Consider the following 18913-nt stretch of genomic DNA (forward strand, 5'->3'; position numbering starts at 1 on the left):
CTGTAATTAAACAACAATAAAATTTTTTAAAGTGAAAAAGAAAATATATATACTGCAATTGTCAGTTAAAACCCAAATCATGAAATGATAAACTTTTCAGATGTAGTGAAATCAGGAAAGAAAAAGAAATTATTTGAGAATTTTCTAGGCAGGACAATAAGAGGCACTGAGGGTGGTATTTTGTTATGGGACAGGAGGAACAAAGGTGGCAGTCAGGGAGATGCATATGATTTGCCATGGTGGGACCCCAGGTTTGAAGCCTGGGTTTGAAGCGGGATTGTAAGTGATGAGAATGGAAATATAAGCAGTGTTAACATTATGACATGGGTTTGATACAAAAATAAATTGCCACATGATATCTAAGGAAAAAAAAGAAAACTATAAATAACTAATTGTAGGAGATTCCTTAGTTAAAGTATGATGTGCCCATAAGAACCAGTAGGCTGATTAGTGTCCATTTGATCACCTATGCACATCCTTCCCCTACCTTCTGTGTCCTGCTCTGTGCCCCTAGCTGATGCCAAGTACTGCACTTCCTTCCCCTCGGCCTCCCCATTGAACTCAGCTATAAAGGTGACTTCAAGAGAGAGAAGAGAATTTCTTCCAGCTCTCCATCTCTGGCGGGAGCTGCTGCTCTTCCATCACTTCAGGCAGTGACCACGCCTCCTCCACTTCAGCTCACACTGTGTTCCCGTTCCCGTAACACTATTTCTCCTCTTGCCACTTTAGCCCCAGAGGTGGTAAAAGCTTCCTGATACTGCCAGGGTCTGGGTGATGGGGACTTCGTTCTCCATTCCTTGTCTGTTCCCTAATCCCTACCCGCACCCCAATAATAGTCTTTTCATTAAAGTCTCTTCCTTTGACCCACCTGGGCTGAATTCAGTTTCCTGCCAAGACTGTGACTAAAACAGAATCTAGACATCTGTTTATTGACATAGAAAAATGTCTGACAGAAAGTAGATCAAAATATGAATGGCAGTTACCTTTAGGTGGTGACATAGAATTTTTTGTTTTTCTTCATGTTTCTCTGTATCTTCCAAATGTTCTACAATATTTGATTATGTATTTTGGGAGTGTGAAAAGAAATAAAATTAAAATACAATGTGGTAATCAATGTGGTCTCAAGAAGTGCTAGTGGTTTGACTTCCCTCCTTTACTGCTCCCACCTTTCAAAAATAAGTTTAAAAAAGCTACATAGCCCTAAAAAGTACCGTGTGGGGCAATAGAACCACAAACACTTGTGAGTGTCCTGATATCTCTGTATTCCTGCCAAATTCTATTTCCTAGGAAAAATGTTTGGTTAGCAAGCATTCACAACTGAAAACAATGCAACTTGCACACATTTATGAGTGCTTGTGTTTTACATCAGATTTCACAATCAGAAGTCAAGATTTTTCTGCATTCTTTGGCGATAATGATGATAATAAAATAATATTTAACTATTACAAAGGGTTTAGCAACACCTATAAGCACTGTTACAAGCATTGCAGGTTTTAGTCCCTTTAATCCTAACAGGAAGGCAGTACTATTACTCTCATTACACAGTTGAGGAAATTGACATGTGGAGAAGCCAAGCAATTTGCCCAAGGTCTTGTATCTGTCTGTTATCAGGCCCTGTAGGCAAGCCCAATGTTTATAGCCATTTCATCCATGATACTTAATTGTCACTCAAGCTGACAGATTACTTAATTCTAAAACTCTCATAATTTTGTGTATATCTTGCACAGAAAAATGAGGGCCCTCATATTTGTTGCACATTTATAAATCAGAGCTGTAGATTCTTCATCAAGCAAATGGAGAATAAGATCTTTCCCCTCTATCCTAGAGGTTGTAGCAATCTAATGGGAAACTAGCATGAAATCCTGTTAAAGCTATAAAGTGAGGTACGTGTGTAAGGCAGATTATGTTGCATCTGCTATATACCAGTACATTAGCCATCATCATTAACACATGAAAGTGAAATGTAAAGAAAGTAGCAATTATTTTGGTGAAGTATGGCTCTAAACTATAATATAGTAAACTATCCAGTCTGTTAATAACACCCAACATAAAACCACCACTGATTAATCAATAAAAATTATGCAATGGTTTAAGTGGAATGTACTCTCCAGCATACTCCACTGACTCACATTTATTAATTACCTCAACTTATTTGATATGTTCCCAGCATTTGCCTGAAATGTCTTACTCTCAAGTTATATAACAAAACTTTCTTAAAAGCTTCAAGGCTCAAACTATACATTTGCCTCACTATGATATCAGGAGTTCAATTGAGCCACTCGATTTTCAGTTTCCCTGACTCAACTTTTTGGAGTTTTGTAATTAATCATATTCCATTATTACTGGTTATCAATTAACTCAAAATGTTGCTGAGATGGTGGGTATGCTGAAGAAGGCAGAATTTAATGATAATTTGAGACTAATAGGACACTAAATTTCTCTCTTGTTAATAATTCAAGTAGATAACGTATATTTTTATTTATAGCTTCCAGATATATCCGGATCATTCCTGTGCACTGCCCTGTCAGCTGTTCATCAGTTGGTCAGGATCTGATGGGGCCATTCTGTTTTATTTTCCACATCAGCCTTCAACTGAAGTCATTAAATGCAACCCAACCAAAAGCAGAAGCAAGTGAGGTCATCACAGCATATTCTCTGAAATTCTCCACCTAGCCAAATGTTCAGTGCATAAATATATAAAGGATGAAAAGGGGTAAATCTTCCATTTACCTGTTTCAGTCTCCCAGATGTAAACAGAGTCATCTGCACATCCAACAATTAAAAAATTCTCAACAGGGTACCATTTTATTATCCTCACAGGAAAAAGGTGCTTCCGGGCACAAAAGAGAAACCTCTTCTCCTCAAGGTGAAAGAGAGCCACAGAATGGTCACTGCATACACAGAAAATTACCTGATTACTTCTTAGCTGTGGAAAAAATAAATGATATTCTTTGTAAGTAAATAGTCAAATGCTTTCTTTAAAATTAAATCAGATCTTTTCCCCCTACTAATATAAAATGTGTATTAAAGTCCCATTTATAAAATGACATTTCCACTTTGTACGGCACCTCTCGACACAATACTCTAAGAGGGAGCTTTAAACAAGAGCCTATCAGGAAGGTCAAGAGATGCAGGTAAAAAGAAGAATCCCAGGCCAGACCTACGTATAAGATAAATGAAGGACTTTACCATCACTCAGCAAATTCAGTCAGTGAGGCAGACATCGGAAATAATGCAGAATAAAATAAACCCCAGAACTAATTTGTTGCCACAAAAAGAAGCTATTTGTAGACACAAGCTTAGGCCCAAGGGTATCATCAGCTAGTATTTTCCACTTAAAGCCTCAAAATGTGATTTGGTGCTGTTCCCAGAACTCTACAGATTCTAATCCAAACAGGAAACTCAGTGTAGACACAATTAGATAGTTCCCAGTGAATGTTCAGGCTCAAAGACATAAGGACCAAAAATAGGCTCATAGGACAAAGAATCTTAAGGTACTTTGAAAAAAGTCAGCATGTGGTTACCTTGAGCACAGTTTAGGACAAAACCATCCATGCAGGGTACTGCTGAAGCTAATCTGGGGAAAAATGTATAAGGCAGCTCTGTGCAATAGCCCATGAATGTGGTGGAGCAGGTAGGGCAGGTAAGGAGGAGAGAAGGTAGTGGCTCATCTACCCTCTCTGTCTCTTTTCTAATCACCTTGGTATATGGATACCCCCACTTTCACATAGCCAACTAGCCAGAGTTCCAGCTGTTATGATTAAAGCATCAGTTGGGATCCCTTAAAAATCATCCAGTGCCCATCATTAACCATAGTCCATAGGGCATTGGGGAGCATGTTATTTTTCCTAATTCTTTTTAAGGAGACTACAGAAATCCTGAAGAAAAAAAAATCACAAAATGGCAGGTGACTAGTTGGGGAGAGCCTGGACTTGTAGAAGGGGGAAAATGGTACTGCCTCCCAAATATTACCTCTTGGAGTACCTGCCCAATGCATAGCCTCTTATACACATGTGAACACACACATAACACATGAACACAAATCCTAAGGCCATGAGTATACATACACTAGAGGCCCACACAAGGCCAATCAGAATTTTTTCTTTTGGTAGGCATCTAAATTGTAAAGGTAAAACAAGTCATAGGGAGAAGCAAGAGAAAAAAATCACAGAAAAGCAGACTTTTGAAGTAGGGAGATTCAAGGAGTAACCTTGGTTTCTGTATTCAAGTTCAAGTTCCTCCAGGTCCTTGCTGTAGTGTTTCATATTAGATATAAAAAGATTGTCTCCTATGCCCTTTAAATAACCTCCCTTTTTAATCTGACTTGGTCTGAATGGGTCTTGTTCCTTAGAGTCAAATTATCTATGACTGAGGCAGAAGTAAAAGGGATCAGGAAGGGAACTGATTTGGACTACCATCCTAGAGTTGAGAGAGAAAAAAAATGGTTTAGAAAAAAGTAAAAGATAAAGGAGGGGAACCTCAGGAATAAAAGACATATCAAGATATCCCAAATCAGCCCATGAAATTTGTTGGTTTTTAAGTCAGTTGGCTTTATTTTGCTGTTTAATTAAGTTGTTTGTATTGTTGATACACTGCTTTATTTATGTCTTTCTACAAAAATACAGCATAAGTTTTATCTAAGCTTACTTTAGAGCTGATTTTTTATAATATTACTAAGGAGAAATAATTTTTACAAACCAATCAACTTACTTACAAACTCAGGAAACTCAAAAGTTGGCTGTTAATATTGTAACAAATATAAAAGAGCTATGAAATTTAAGTTCACATTGCATAGGAAAATTATACCTGAAAATATTTTCTTTTGCCCAGCACAAGGTAGATGGTCATAAATTTGTTAAAGCTTATAATTTATTAAATAAATTAAAGAACAAACAAAAACTGACTTAAGAAAAAGAAAATGTAATTATCGATATTATTATTAAATTGTGGAAGGCAAAATTTAATTTCTTATTTGTAAATATTTTAATTGTTTTTAAGTTGAGTGTCCTTACTTTTATAATTTTATTAAGAAAGACAAGATAATTCCATTAAAAATTAAGATATAGAACTAGGAGGAAAAAAAGGAAAGAATGTAGATATTTTAGGAGAATTAATAGGCCTTTGTAAAGCCAAGAGTTAACAAAACCTTTGCTTTAGAACCAAAATATTTGTATAATCTGTAATAATAAAACTAATATAAAAAGATTAGAAAACTGCATAAAAATAATCTATTTGTAATGTTAAAAAGCTTTTAAATTTATGTGATGTATTTTACTCTTTTTTCTTAACTTACTCTGATGTTCTCTGGTGATATCAAAAGACTTGTTACTGGACCAGCTTCCAAAAAGAATTTATGCAAAATCTCTTCAGTAAAGATATCCCACATGATGACACATGAGTCCTGGTCCCCAGACACCAGCCAACTTTGGTCTAATTTTGAAGAGAGACCATGTGGATAAAGTAATGAAATAACACTTTGTTGATGGCCTTTGAGAACTTTGTAAGGAAGGGAATCTGAAAAACGACCAACACCAAATAATACAAAAGTTATTTTTGTTCAAGAGATAGTCCTGGGATAGCATTTTATAAAATTTTAAGGTAAAAAAACTACAAGAACTAGGAAGTTGGCTAACAAATTAGTGAACAACTCTTGGATCATCTCAAAGGCAAGCGCTTCCTCGTAAGCCAGATCATTACTGACGAAAAAGTCTACTAATTCTTTTAAGGACATTAGCAAGTAAAAAGAACAAACAATTTTGAACATTTGTCTCTACAAAGAAATCTTAGAACATTACTGCTGTACTTTAAATTAGCACAACCATGATTATAAAAGAAAAGTTTCACAGAATATTTTTGCTTTCAAAAATATTATAGATTACCTAGTTCCACTTCTTTGCTTTACAGATAAAGTATTTGAGTTTCAGAGAGGTTAAGTGACTTGAATCCCAGTGAAAAAGCACAGCATAATGTTTAAGAGCATGGCTTTGCTGTTAATCAGATCTGGCTTTGTTTTTCTGGGTCTATCAGTCAATAGGTGTGTCACCATGGACAAGTTGCTTTGTCCCTCTAAGCCACAGATACTGCACCTGGAAACACTGAGTTAATTATCACTCTTACTTTGTGTGGAATAAATAAGATGTGGTCCATAATTTCTTGGTACTGGCACATAGGAGGAAAGGATATTTTGTACCGTAGTTGTACTAGAACTCAGGGCTATCGATACCCAGTTTCCACACTGTTTCTTCTTTCATTAGTGAAATCTAAAAAAAAATTGGATAGGACTACAGACCACAAACTCTCTGTATTCAAATTAAAAATGAGTCCCAAAGAGTCATTATTACTTCTATTGAAAAATCATTAGTTACTTCTATTTCATCAGATATGCTCTTACTTTATATCCCCTGAGCAAACCAAGATAGATAGTAATTCATATTATAGTTACTGAAAATAAAACCTACAAGTCAAATGTAACCTTTTGCTTGTTTTTTGGATAAGACAAATCAGCATTGGTAAAAAACATGCTAAGGTCTTAAGCTTCTTCACTAACTTTTAACAGCAGCCATTGATCTGATAGCAGTATCTTATTGCTATTGCAATGCACAAAGATGTACAAAAGCATATTTATGTTTTCAAAACAAAGAAATAAAATTAAAATAGGATATCTTCTTCTACTGATTGGTAAATATTAAAATGTTTAATAGCACACAAAGATGGCTAAGGTTAGTAGACACACATGTATATTGATACATGTTCTTTGGAGAACATTTTTGGATGTATTTTCAAAATTAAAAATAGATACAAATATTGGTCCAGTAATTCTGGGAGTTAATACTATAGATTTACCCACATATATGTGCAAAGATAGTTAATTCTGCATTGTCCTAGCAGTCAAAGCCAAGAAAAACTTAAATATTTATGAATAAGATATTTTAAAAAATTAAAATTTGACTATTATTAGTCATTTAAAATGAACTCATAAAGGATGTACTCCAAAATATTTTATTAAGATTTGTTTAGGAACATTTCAGTAAAGTGTGAAGAATGTGTTCCTATTTGTATAAACTAATTAAAGAATTTATATTGCTATGCTGGTATATGCTTATATATGCATAAAAACTTTTGAGAAAGATATAAAGAAATGTATTAACAGTTGCCTTTGGTGAAGAAAACAAGAAAATCAAAGAAGGGGAGAAACATACTTCTCATTGTATAACCTTCTGTTTGACTAAAAAAAATGTGTAATTTTTTAGTATTTTTTAAATTTTAATGTTAAAGAAAGAACAAATTTATTAGCAAATGCCAGCGATTTTTATAAGCTTCAGAAATATTCTTAATTCAGCTTGCTAAAGTTGAAACTTAGATAAATTAAATACATAGGGTTAAATAAAATTCAATGACCTTTTAATAAAGAACCACCTTCAAGAAGTCCCACTTTGGCAGCATTCAAAGCCTGTGTAATGAAAATAGTCCCATCTTCACAGCCACATACTAGTTTATCAAGACTTGGAACATACTCTGATGAAGTGACTACCACAGTTCCAGCTCCATCTTTAAACCCAGAGAAGTAGTCGATAATACTTTGTGACATGATATGATGTTTATCAAAATTATCTTGAAGGGTCCAGGTGGTAGTTATTGGTATCTCTGAAAGGAAAAATAATTGGTTTATATAGTCATCATAGATTTGGAAAATATTCTCAAGGCACTGTCCTGTGGGGGTGCCTAGAGACATGTGCCATTCTAATAATGGGCTATAGGCAGAAAAGTTCTCCTGCCATCCGCCATCTTGACTCAAAAATGAAACTTTATCGGTTCTCTGTCCTTCAATGAGCCTTGGAAGAATCAATGTGTATTAGTGCATTCATTTTAGATTTAGGTCAACTGAAAAAAACTGAGACTCTTGCAGCGATGTAGAGTGTTAGACCACTCTCGTGAGTTCTCTATTTGCCTTAGCAAGGTTAAGAAGGAAAATTGGGTTCTTTTATTGTGTGAGGTAAAATGGAAGAAATTTATTCCTTAAATGTCAAGGACAGGAGTATCTCCAAATCATACCATAGCCCAGGCAACTATCTATGGCCACCAAGAGCATTGGTTTCCTTGTTATAGAGCTGATTGCCCGAGCATTTAAACTGGGACTCAGGTCAGCTCAGGAAGTGAGAGTGGCTTGGCATTCAGGAGCAGAGAAGGCAAGATAAAGCCAACCTACCTCTCTAGGAAAGGGCCTCCCTGACCTTCCAGTACACATGCTACAGTGACCGTGCAAACCTCCACCTTTAAACCTTCAACTAGTACCAAGAGTTGTCATAAATGTCTCTGGTTCTAATTATAAAGAAGGTTGACTAGATATTTAATTCTGCTGCTATAAATAGAACAGTATAAAATATCTTAGAGCCACCATCAAGCAGCCTCTGCAGTGGGTATGGTATACTTTTTAACTCTTAAGAATGACTTATAAGAAACTTTTCCACATGCTACACCAAGCTCTAAGTCTATTTCTTGACCCATTTCTTATTAACCTAGGTCTAAATTAACCATTTTGAAAACATTTGGGACAGGGACACTAAAAGTGCTACCAGTGAAATTATTTACTAATGGAAACTTGTTCTTAGAAATTCAGGTATAAAGAACCCTGATTCTGCCTTGCCCCTGCCAATGATTCACAGAGATGACACACTGATTTTGGAATAAGAGGGAGTGCATAAGACGGGGTTCCTCAATTTGGAATACATACTCTCAGGAGTTTGAAAGTTTTCCGCAATAAGGTCTACTTTGATGATTTCAGTTTTTTATTCTGAGAAAAATTAAAATAAGCAAATGCTAAATCATCTAGTTAGCATTCAAATTGCCAAATGTTTTAGTGCCCAGGTTAATATCTGTGCTTGCTGTTCCAAGCACTGGAATAATCCCAACAGAGAAATTGGTTGAAAAAGAGTACTGCATATAGACATGACAAAATCAAAAATATAAATATGATGTGTCAGCCTTCCCTATGTCATTATTGCCAGCATTCATTTTACTTCAGTAAAATATTACTCATGTTAAATTAATGTTATTTTGTATTATATTGGTTATATTATTGTATAAGATCTATAAGCCATTTACATCAGCATCTAATGAGTAAGTAGTACATGAGGAAATTTTACTTGTTTGTAGCCCCTGTGACTCAACTTAAAAAAACACTGAGTTAATTATAAACTAGTTGTCAGGAGACATGTGATCGTCTTACCTCTAGGAGAACCATCAAACTTGGATACAGGAACATCAGGTATATGCCACAAAGTAATTCTTCCTGAGACTTCTCCAGAGAAAAGTACCTTATAAAAAGGCTCTTTCCTTTCATTCATATAGCCCATAACAAAGGGAAGGCTCTGGTCCAAAACAAAAAAGTTAGTTTTTATGTAGGAAAATATCTAAGTATAAAATAATAGCCACTGTTTTTAAATGAAGGAACAGAACTTCATAGATGAACTAAATTGTTTGCATTTACTTCCTCCTGTTTAAAATTTTTCAAGTACTTATAATCTCTTATTCAAGTCAAAAAAAGTTTGTATAAAATGAAAAGAAATAACATCAGTTAGACTTCAGAGAGTTAATAAAAATATCTAACATTCATTGAACATGTTCTGTGTATGTATTACATATATTGTTAGGGGCTTTACATGTATTCAGTTAAATAATCCTCATTATAATCCTGTGAAGTTAGCACTATCATTGTCTTCACTCTACAGACGAATAAACTGCCAGTGAAGAATTTGGTTTATCTAAGGTGATAGAGACAGTAGTGATCTTGAGTCCAGTAGTTCTGACTCAATAGCCCATATCATAATAACCATGCTCTACTGTCAAGAAGACCTGATTTCTCTATGTTCCAATTGTCAGTAAAAATCACAACAATTAATATTTGGATAGTAATTTTGTATAGTTAATATAATACTTTCCACTTTCTTTTTTTTACTTCATTTTTTATTGTTATTCTATTAGAGTTGTACCATTTTTTTCCCCATTGCTCTCCTCTGCCCCAGTCACCCCCACCCCTTCTCCCACAGTCCATCCCCACCCCATTGTCCATGTCCATGGGTCATTTATACTAGTTCCTTGACTAGACCCTTCCCTTTCTACCCCCTTTCTCCCCCTCCTTCTCTTCTCTGGTCACTGTCAATCTGCCCCTTGTTTCGATGCCTCTGGTTCTATTTTGTTCATTTGTTTGTTTTGTTCATTACTTTCCACTTTCTGCTGACCATTTTTCAGATTCAACTTACCTGATTTCAAATTTCCTAAGTGTCCACAAGGAAAAATGGGCCCATAAATTGTTAAAATATGTATTATGTGTTATTAATATGAATAAAATATACATCATATATTGTATAGTTATAGTTTATATCAATGCTATATGTTTAGAGAGAGAGTTAGAATTTTGCTGAGGCAGAGTGTCAATATGGGGAACCAGTGCTCTGAAAGATATACTTTCACTAGTGAATGAGGTTTGAATCTCCCCAGTACTTCAGTGCAGGGTAGATGTTCTTCGGGTAGATTGTATATAGAGATTATGCACAAGGGATCAAAACAATTAAGTGATTAGAAAAACAAAAACTACTCTTGATTTATAAAAGGTACACCGAAAAGAAAACCAACTGCTGGTGCTAAATTTAAAGACATCTAGGAAAGTTTTATTCATGTAATCACTTTGGAAATTATATAAATGTCTAATCACTATTCTATATATCTGAAAGTAATACAATACTGAATGTCAACTGTAATTTAAAAATTTTTAATAAAAAAATAAGTGTAAGAAAGTGACAGTTTTTAGTCAGAAAATACATGTTTGAAGGCCCAAACTTAAATATATTAGTAGAAAGTTTTTATAATGTATCTTTAGAGAATATTAAGGGCCAAAATACTGCTACATTTAATCCTTAAAAAAAAACTACAGAATAAGTAAATATTGTTATTATTCTTATTATGGAGATAAGAAAACTAAAATAGGAAGGAAATAAGAAACTAAGTCAAGACAATTCAAACAAGATATGTAATCCTCTATAGTCCCAAGAAATTAGAGCATTGCAGAAGAGAAAACAGTTCCATGAAGTCAGTTCTCTGAATAAATTTTGTTTTGTGTTGGTTTTTTAAGATTCAGAAGGCAGTTTAGCGTCTTAGCATTCTCATAGCCATCGTCATTGTATGTGTTAGAATGGTGTTGAGAAAATGGTTTCTCAAACTCTCTCAGCCTTTAGGAGCTTCAGAATTGACTAGTCCAACTCCCCCAAGGATTTGATGACAATGAAGCTCCAGAGAAGCTGGTGGGTTATCAGGTTGGTGGCAGCACACCTCTCCCCTCCCTGCTCCATGAGCTACCCCTACAGCTCATGCTCCCCTGCTGCTGATGTCCCCTTTGTCCTCAGCTTCTGCCCTGCCATTTCTGACTTGCTCACCCTACCCCTTGACATCTTGATCATCCTTCTGTCCAGTAGTTTCCTCTCTAGTTCTGCAAGTCACCTAAAAACCTGCTCAGAATCCCTTACCATATGAATTCTCATTGTTCATTATAAGAACTAGTACCCCTCTTCCAATATGTAATAAAATAGTCATTAAGAGTGAATTTTCTTGGGCTTACTGCCTGGATTCAAATACTGGTTTTGGCACATACTAATCTATTAAAGGAGCTGATTGCTTGATTTAGACAATTTACTTCTTTATGTTTCATGAAGGCTAATAAAGGCACCTACTATGTGGTCAGAATTGAATTGATAAGGTAAGATACCTAGAATGGTGCCCAGCATTTGGTATGAGCTCAATAGATATCAACAATTCTCATTATCCCCTTCCCGAAAAATCGAGAAACTCACTCCAAAGACCCATTCCCAGTCTCTCAGGCCTGAGTTCAAATCCTGGGTATTAACCTTCTGAACATGGTGAGAACTGATGTAAAATATGTTTGACAATATTAAGAACTATCATCATCATCCTGTCATTACTCTTAGTTCATGCACTCAGATGTCTTCCCTGCAATCCTTCAGTTGTTTCTATCACTGTTACTCCCATTTAGCAACATAGTCTTACTCCTCAGCTAAGACCCTGGCAAGCCCAGCTCCTCATTCTTACAGCCAGGAGCCCTTTAGCAGGCCGCACCAGCTATGACTTGAAGCTAGGAAAGCTCCCGTAAAGCTACTGAAAGGAAGGAGGAGTCCCCATTCTTGCTAATACAACTCCATCCTCAGATATGTACTCTGTATCACAAATGGTAACCCTGAGAGCATATTACAGTCAAACCTTGAAATTTAATTCTATGATTAATTTCAAAAAAAAAAAAAAATTCAGTCAATACTACATGCTTACTCATCTCCCCACTCAACCAAAATGCTTACGTCATCTTTTAGCTACAAGAGTGACTAAGAAGTCTCATAATTAGTGAATAGCAGTGACATTTTGAATAAGGAGAACAATATCTGACTTTCTTTTCTTGGCTGGATAAAAGGCCAAGGGGCTAAGAATAGGTATAGCATCTTCTTTCAGTTTAAGGTTATTCCAAGCACTTCCCACTTATAAAATACAGAAACAGGGAGACAAATGATAATGGAAAAAAATACAATAAAAATTTTTTTAAATAAATTGCTTGTGGATTAATAAAATAAAATAAAATACAGAAACAACTGTGGTTGTCTAAACAAAAATTATTGATAGAAGACCCATAAAACTCTATCTTTACACTTTGACACAAAGCAAGGTAGGTTCCCATAATATTAGTATTTTATTAAAAAATAATTACTGCACTTGTTCAGCATAGTTATGCATAGTGTTGATATTTGTAATGGTCTACAAGCTCATAAAGCACACTACTTATATTTAGTTTTTAGGGAAAACTGTGCTTTATAAAAATGTATTCTGGAGGTAAAAAGGAAAAAAGGGAAAGTTTATCCAAAATAACTAAAAATACTTTTTTGAGTAACCACAAAACTGTTTTTTTGATCAACAGCAACACAAAGCTCTGTTGCTGACTGCAAATGAGTTTAGAAACTCTGCTGAATGCCATAATTCTAAAGTTTGCCTATACACCAGTGGTACCTGCAATTCTAATTTTGGGTTGACACCTTCCTAATCAACTCTTTACAACAAAACCTCACAGATATGTTAGTGGAACAATCACTGAACTATAGGATTTTCAACAGTTATACTGTCTAATTACACAAACCATCACTCTGTAAAAACTAACATGCTTCCTTGGTTGGCACATCAATAATTCTAAACTCCCCCATTCTCCATGAAATAACTTTTGGATAATTAACTGATGACTATGACCAATAAGTTAAAAAAAAAAAAACACTTTGTTTAACACTACTATAATAAAATAACTGCTTAAGTCTTCAGGCTTCATAGAGTATCTAAGATATAATTCAGCCAAGTGAAAGCTCACAATTATATCCTCAATTTTCTTCCAGAAATCATAATTATATTTGTTTTTAACAAGAAAATATATTCAGAAGATGAGTAAAATGCATGTGAAAATGACCTCAATATTAAAAAAAAAAAAAACAGGATATAAACCACTTGATAAAGTTAAAACTGGAGTAGGTACATCAAAATGTTAGCGTTGTATCAAACCATCTATCAAAAAGGTCCCTGAAGAATGTGTGTGTGTCTGTGTAGAGAGATTAAATATGGCAAAATGTTGACAATTGGTGAGTCTAGGTAAAGGATACGTGAATGATGATTGTACTAATCTTGCAACTTTTCAAGTATTTAAAGTTTTTTTCCAATTAAAATAAGTAAATACATATAAAAATATTTACAGTGAATATTTAGTGTGGTCCTATTAGAATTTTAATTCCTCTTTTTTTAAAACACTTATAATTTTTCTATAATAAAAATGTACTATTTAATCTGACTTGAAAACAATGGATTTTTTTTTAAGACAAAGTTTTCTCTTTAGTAGCCATTAATGGTTAGGTTTGCTTTTCTCATTAACAACTTGATGTGATTTTTCAATTCAATTTTTTCAACCCTGACTTTGTTTCAGACGAAGCAACACTTATCTGAGAAACGGAGCGAGACAGCATGGAGGCAGCCCCTCTTTTCTTGCATTACCTTATTTTCCTGCACAGAAGTAGAGCACAGTAAATGAGGATAAACGGCCTCTTTAAGCGCTCTTCCATCAGCAGGATATATGCTTTTTGAAAGCCCACTGCGTGGCAAAAAATAAAAAGCGAAGTTTAGAACTTTGGGGTTCTTTATTTGTGTTCTTTTTTTTCCTTCCTACTTTCAAAAGCTGGACGGTACCATTCAAGTTTCTAAACTCTAGTTAGAAATTGTTGGGTTAATAATTACAAGTGACTTTTTGAAAACCCAGCACCAGCTGTACAAGTTATACATGGCTAATCTCATTCCTTCATCCCCTGCTGTTTTATACAAAAGCAGAGCCTACCAAGCTCAGAGTAAATCTTCTAGTGCCAAAGTTGTTTTGTTCTGGTTTTTGATCATGGGCAGCAGGCAGGGATTTTTCCATAATAAACCTCCCAAAGTTCATTTCCAACCTGAATGTTTTAAATGCCGCTCCCATCTGAGCCCACCTGTTCAGCAGCTGATAGATGTAACTGTGACCATCTTCTGTCCAGATGATGATTCTGTGAGCAGCAAGCACCTCACCACCAGCAAAGAACTGCCCACTTCTACCGACCTCGGTCCGCAGAAGGGAAAAATCACAATAATCATAAACCTAAAGCAAAAAATGAATGGCACACATTAACAAAAGCTTCCAATATAATCTGCTACTGAGATGATAGATAAATTGTGCTTATCAAGACTATTTAGATAACAGTGTTAGTGCAACAACATATTAACTATTAATGATAGTCCACACTGTATTTACGTATCATGATAACTTACTAGTACTTATTTTTTTCTTACTTATCCTAAGGTAGGTTTCAGGAGATAAACTTTATTTGTCCATTAAGCACAGAGACTAGAAATCCCCAAATCGCTACATAATTTTATTCTTTCCATATGGACAGTCCAAGTCTAACATTTGAAAATTTATTACACAAAAAGTTTAAATAGTATAAATTCTTTGTTAGACCATCTATTTAGCATTTTTTTGTTGTTTAAAATATATCAGCATATAAGTAAGAAAATATAATGTTGTTAACTGAGTCAGATATATGAAACATTAAAGGATGCTATCACTGATGGTAACTTAATTTTTAAAAAATCTTCTTGGAAATACCAGTGAATATATTTACAAGAAAGAAATGTATATTCCCTAAAAAATCAAGTGCAATGACAAAGCAGAAAAAGAAAAAATATCTATAAATAAGACAAATTTAAGTAGGTAAAAGTATTAATTTTCTTTTTAATTCAGGGTATCAACTTTTGGAAATAATCTAGAGATAAAATCTCATTATTAATATGGTTCATTATTAATAATATGAGCATTTCCTATTATATATATAATCTCCTGAGAAGCAAAACAGCTGAACTTGAGGAGTGGGAAATTAATAAAAGTCAATCATAAAAGCTAGGTCATTCATGCTCTGGTAATAATAATACATAAAGTTTGTATTACATTTTAAAACATATTCTTATAACTGTTGCACTGAATAAGAAAGAAATTAAAAATTACATGTGTATATTACTGGCATTTATTAGGTTATTTTATATACCTTCCAACATTTAGAAAACACGATCAATAGAAGTCTTTCTGTATATGTACAAAATCGAATTGTCCGGCAGTTCAGGGAGTCAAGAAATTTGGACTCCTTTTCATAGACGTCTTGTTTTTCCTTCAAAAGGAATGAAGACATTTTAGTACTAGATCTAGGTAGTTTATCTGTGACTATATCAGAAAACTTGCCCCACTGAACACCTGAAGTAGATCACACCATTATTATAAAATGAAGAGTACCCCAGTTTCATTTTTAATTTTCTGAACCAAGAAGTTACTTTGCAAAAGACACCATGAGCAGGAAACCCACTTGGACTCAAAGATTATGTAAATACAATCATTCAGCAAACATTCTGTGGGAGACTAGGCTGGGTGCTGAGAATGTAAGTTACTGACATTCAGACTTGGCAGAAAGACAAACCAAAAAAAAAAAAAAAAGGAAGAAAAATAATTTTTTTAAACCCTGCAGTTTCTTAATTGCTATAGTAGAAAAATACACAAAGTGCTTTGAAAAAGTAGAAGAGCGGCCAGAATAGAATGCTATATTGTCGATCAGTTTTTGAAAATGCTGGGAGCATGTTTCTTGGGCTCAGTATGCCAATATAATTTCTGAGCTTCCTCAACAAAGACATTCCTAAGGAGAGCCCTGAGCACCATGAGGCAGCCAAAACAATTTCGTTACCAGCACAACAAATATTATGACTGTTGTTTTGTCCATCACCTCAACTTGTAGCCTAAAGCCAGGCAGCAGGGGAATATACAGGACTCCCAGTGTATGTGACCCCCAGCTGTTCATAGTCATCTCCTTGCCACTGCTCACACACACCCAGGAAAAAAGGGGGGTCTTCTGCTGTAAGGGACAAAGAGATATTCATCCATAATTTTGTTGTTAATTAAAATGTAATTAGTGTGTGTGCATAGATGAAAAGATTTGGATATGCATGGAGAAAAGCATGGAAGAACACAATCCAGCCCTGGCATTAAGCGGGAAGAGGGATGGGGGAAGTACACAAAGGTAAAACTTATACTTGTCTATATTATTTTAACGTCCAAAGTAAGCATGTACTATCCCCGTAATTTAAAAAAGATTTAATAGATATGGAAAAAAAGGAGTTTCACAAGCCCACCTGAATGCTGTTGATGGATGAAGACAGATCCCACACTTTAAGTTCACCAGCTACTGATACGACCAAGAGAGAGTCTTCTGTAAAAACAGCAAAGGTTGCATATAAGCTGACCACTGCTCTAACTGGTTGGTGTAAAGATCATGTCATAGTCATTTAAGGATTATGCAGGGCTATGCAGATGATAAATATTCAGCTTTGTTGTTCATTTAAATAAACATTTTAGATCAGGTTTTTAACTTGTTTTAAAATTTCCAAGTGGCCCCCCATGTAAAAGGAGAGCAGCACTAGAAGCAGAACCGCGTAAACACCGTCCCGTGAGCAGTATTACACCTTCCTGTTTCAGAAATCGGTATGCAGCCAGCCTTCCTGTTCCTGTGTAGTTGCTCATTACAGACACTAAATTCTCCGCATTAGCACAGCTGGAAGGTACAGCAGGATGAAAGTTGCAAGAGTCCTGCTAATCCACCAGAGACCCAGCTTTTGTAACTTTTAAAAATGTCCCAAGCAAAACCGGGTGGTGGCAATACAGGTGCTCCTCTTTCCACCTCATCTTAACCTCTTGCAGGCTTTCCATCGACTTGAACCCTTCACCTAGGGGCTCCCGGTTTTTCCTGATCTGGCTTAGGGAGCTTCCCCACTAACAAGGAAACATAAAGAAGGCTTCTAAATTCTTGCACAATAATTTAACAAATGGTACAAACATGATGTTTTTACATCAAACCTCGTAGTGTTATATAGGATCCATTACCTTGAATTCTCATGGAGTGAACAATGCACATGCAGTTGATCCAATCAGGAGACTGAGAGGATGTGAAGGCATGAACAAGAGCCAAGGTTTTGGCGTCAATTATAAGAATGTCTTGATATTCTCCACAACACAGAAGCCAGCCATCTCCTGTCATCCGGAATGAGCAGTGGTAATACTACGCAAATGGATTCAAGCAAAAAAATAATTACAACTAGCAATTAACATAATTTTGGCTTTGGTGAAAATTTTTCTGAATTTTAAGTTTTATCACCTATTCAATTAAAGTATTAGAGTGAATGGCAACTAAAAGTTCTTTTAGTTACGTTTTTCCATACTTCTAAAGTGTTGATTTTGCACTTTAGCCTTGCTTCTATTTCATAATTTTTTAGAGAAAAGGGGATCATTCATGAAGAAGGAACTTTATTCCAAATGCCAGTCTCCTTATTCTAGCAGCATTGCTACATGTTAAGAAGAAATAACAGTGTTTGAAGAGCATTTGAGGGATTCTGGTCCTGAATAAGTTTTGAGAATGGCTTTTATTAAAGATCAGGTAGTATAGTCTACCCTTGAAACTCAGTCATTGTGGAGGGTTTTGGCCCCAGAAAAGAGTTTGTGCTTGTTGCAGGGCAAGTCATCAATGCTACAAGCAATGAATGAAATATGAAAAAGCTGTCAGCACCATTGGAATCATTCAACTACCTCACATATATGCTTGGAGTTCATCTACCAAATGCCAAATCTATTTTAAATATTGGGAAATGATTACAAAGGTTAAAACTATGCCTCTTGCTCTCTTCATGAATAGCAAATTCAGAAAATAAGAATCTATCCACCCCAAAAATGTAAAAATTGGAAACAAGGGAAAAACACACACATATTTTTCTTTATAAAATAGCATATTATTAAAATGGAGTCCTTGTATCTGTGTCTGTATCTCTGTGTGTGTGTTCTATGAGTATACCTAAGAAAAAATAAGAAAATTGTCTTTCAAATTTATCTTTACTAAAAGATACAAAAGTAAAAGAATAAGAAAAACATTGGCTGAATAATAGCTTTGGGGGAAGAAAAATGCCGAAATAAAAGATAATAACTGACAATGTTATTCTCCAATGACAAGATAAAACATTCAAGAAAAGACTGTCCTCCAAAGACAGTTCTTCAAATGTGTGCATAGCAATGCCCTGAAGGAGCTGCAGACCCCAGCCATGTTAAGAAGGAAGTGACCGTACTTACACAGATTGCAGTGTGCCTGTAAGGAAGTGTGGCCTTCTCCACGCACTGTCCATTGGTGACATTCCAAACACACATCTCCCTAGCAGAGATAACCTCGTATTATTCTCTGTCATTTCCACTCAATTGCCTGGAATAATTTTTGTGCCACCAAGT

At 35.1% G+C, this 18913-nt stretch overlaps 1 protein-coding gene across 1 annotated transcript in view; it reads right to left on the reverse strand.

Moving 5' to 3' along the window:
• The window catches only part of WDR72 (WD repeat domain 72), a 178704-nt gene that overhangs the window by 149072 nt on the left and 10719 nt on the right, over positions 1–18913 (reverse strand). Inside the window, exons 3-12 of the mRNA XM_090270624.1 lie at positions 18761–18839; positions 17528–17702; positions 16780–16856; positions 15651–15770; positions 14562–14707; positions 14080–14176; positions 9227–9368; positions 7399–7644; positions 5294–5514; positions 2731–2926 (exon numbers count right to left, since the gene is read on the reverse strand). Of these exons, the coding sequence (XP_090126750.1) occupies positions 2731–2926; positions 5294–5514; positions 7399–7644; positions 9227–9368; positions 14080–14176; positions 14562–14707; positions 15651–15770; positions 16780–16856; positions 17528–17702; positions 18761–18839 (1499 nt within the window). The remainder of the gene's footprint in view (positions 1–2730; positions 2927–5293; positions 5515–7398; positions 7645–9226; positions 9369–14079; positions 14177–14561; positions 14708–15650; positions 15771–16779; positions 16857–17527; positions 17703–18760; positions 18840–18913) is intronic.

Source organism: Furipterus horrens, unplaced genomic scaffold (genome assembly GCF_987537825.1).
Source record: "Furipterus horrens unplaced genomic scaffold, mFurHor1.1.pri manual_scaffold_3, whole genome shotgun sequence".
Lineage (NCBI taxonomy): Eukaryota > Metazoa > Chordata > Mammalia > Chiroptera > Furipteridae > Furipterus > Furipterus horrens.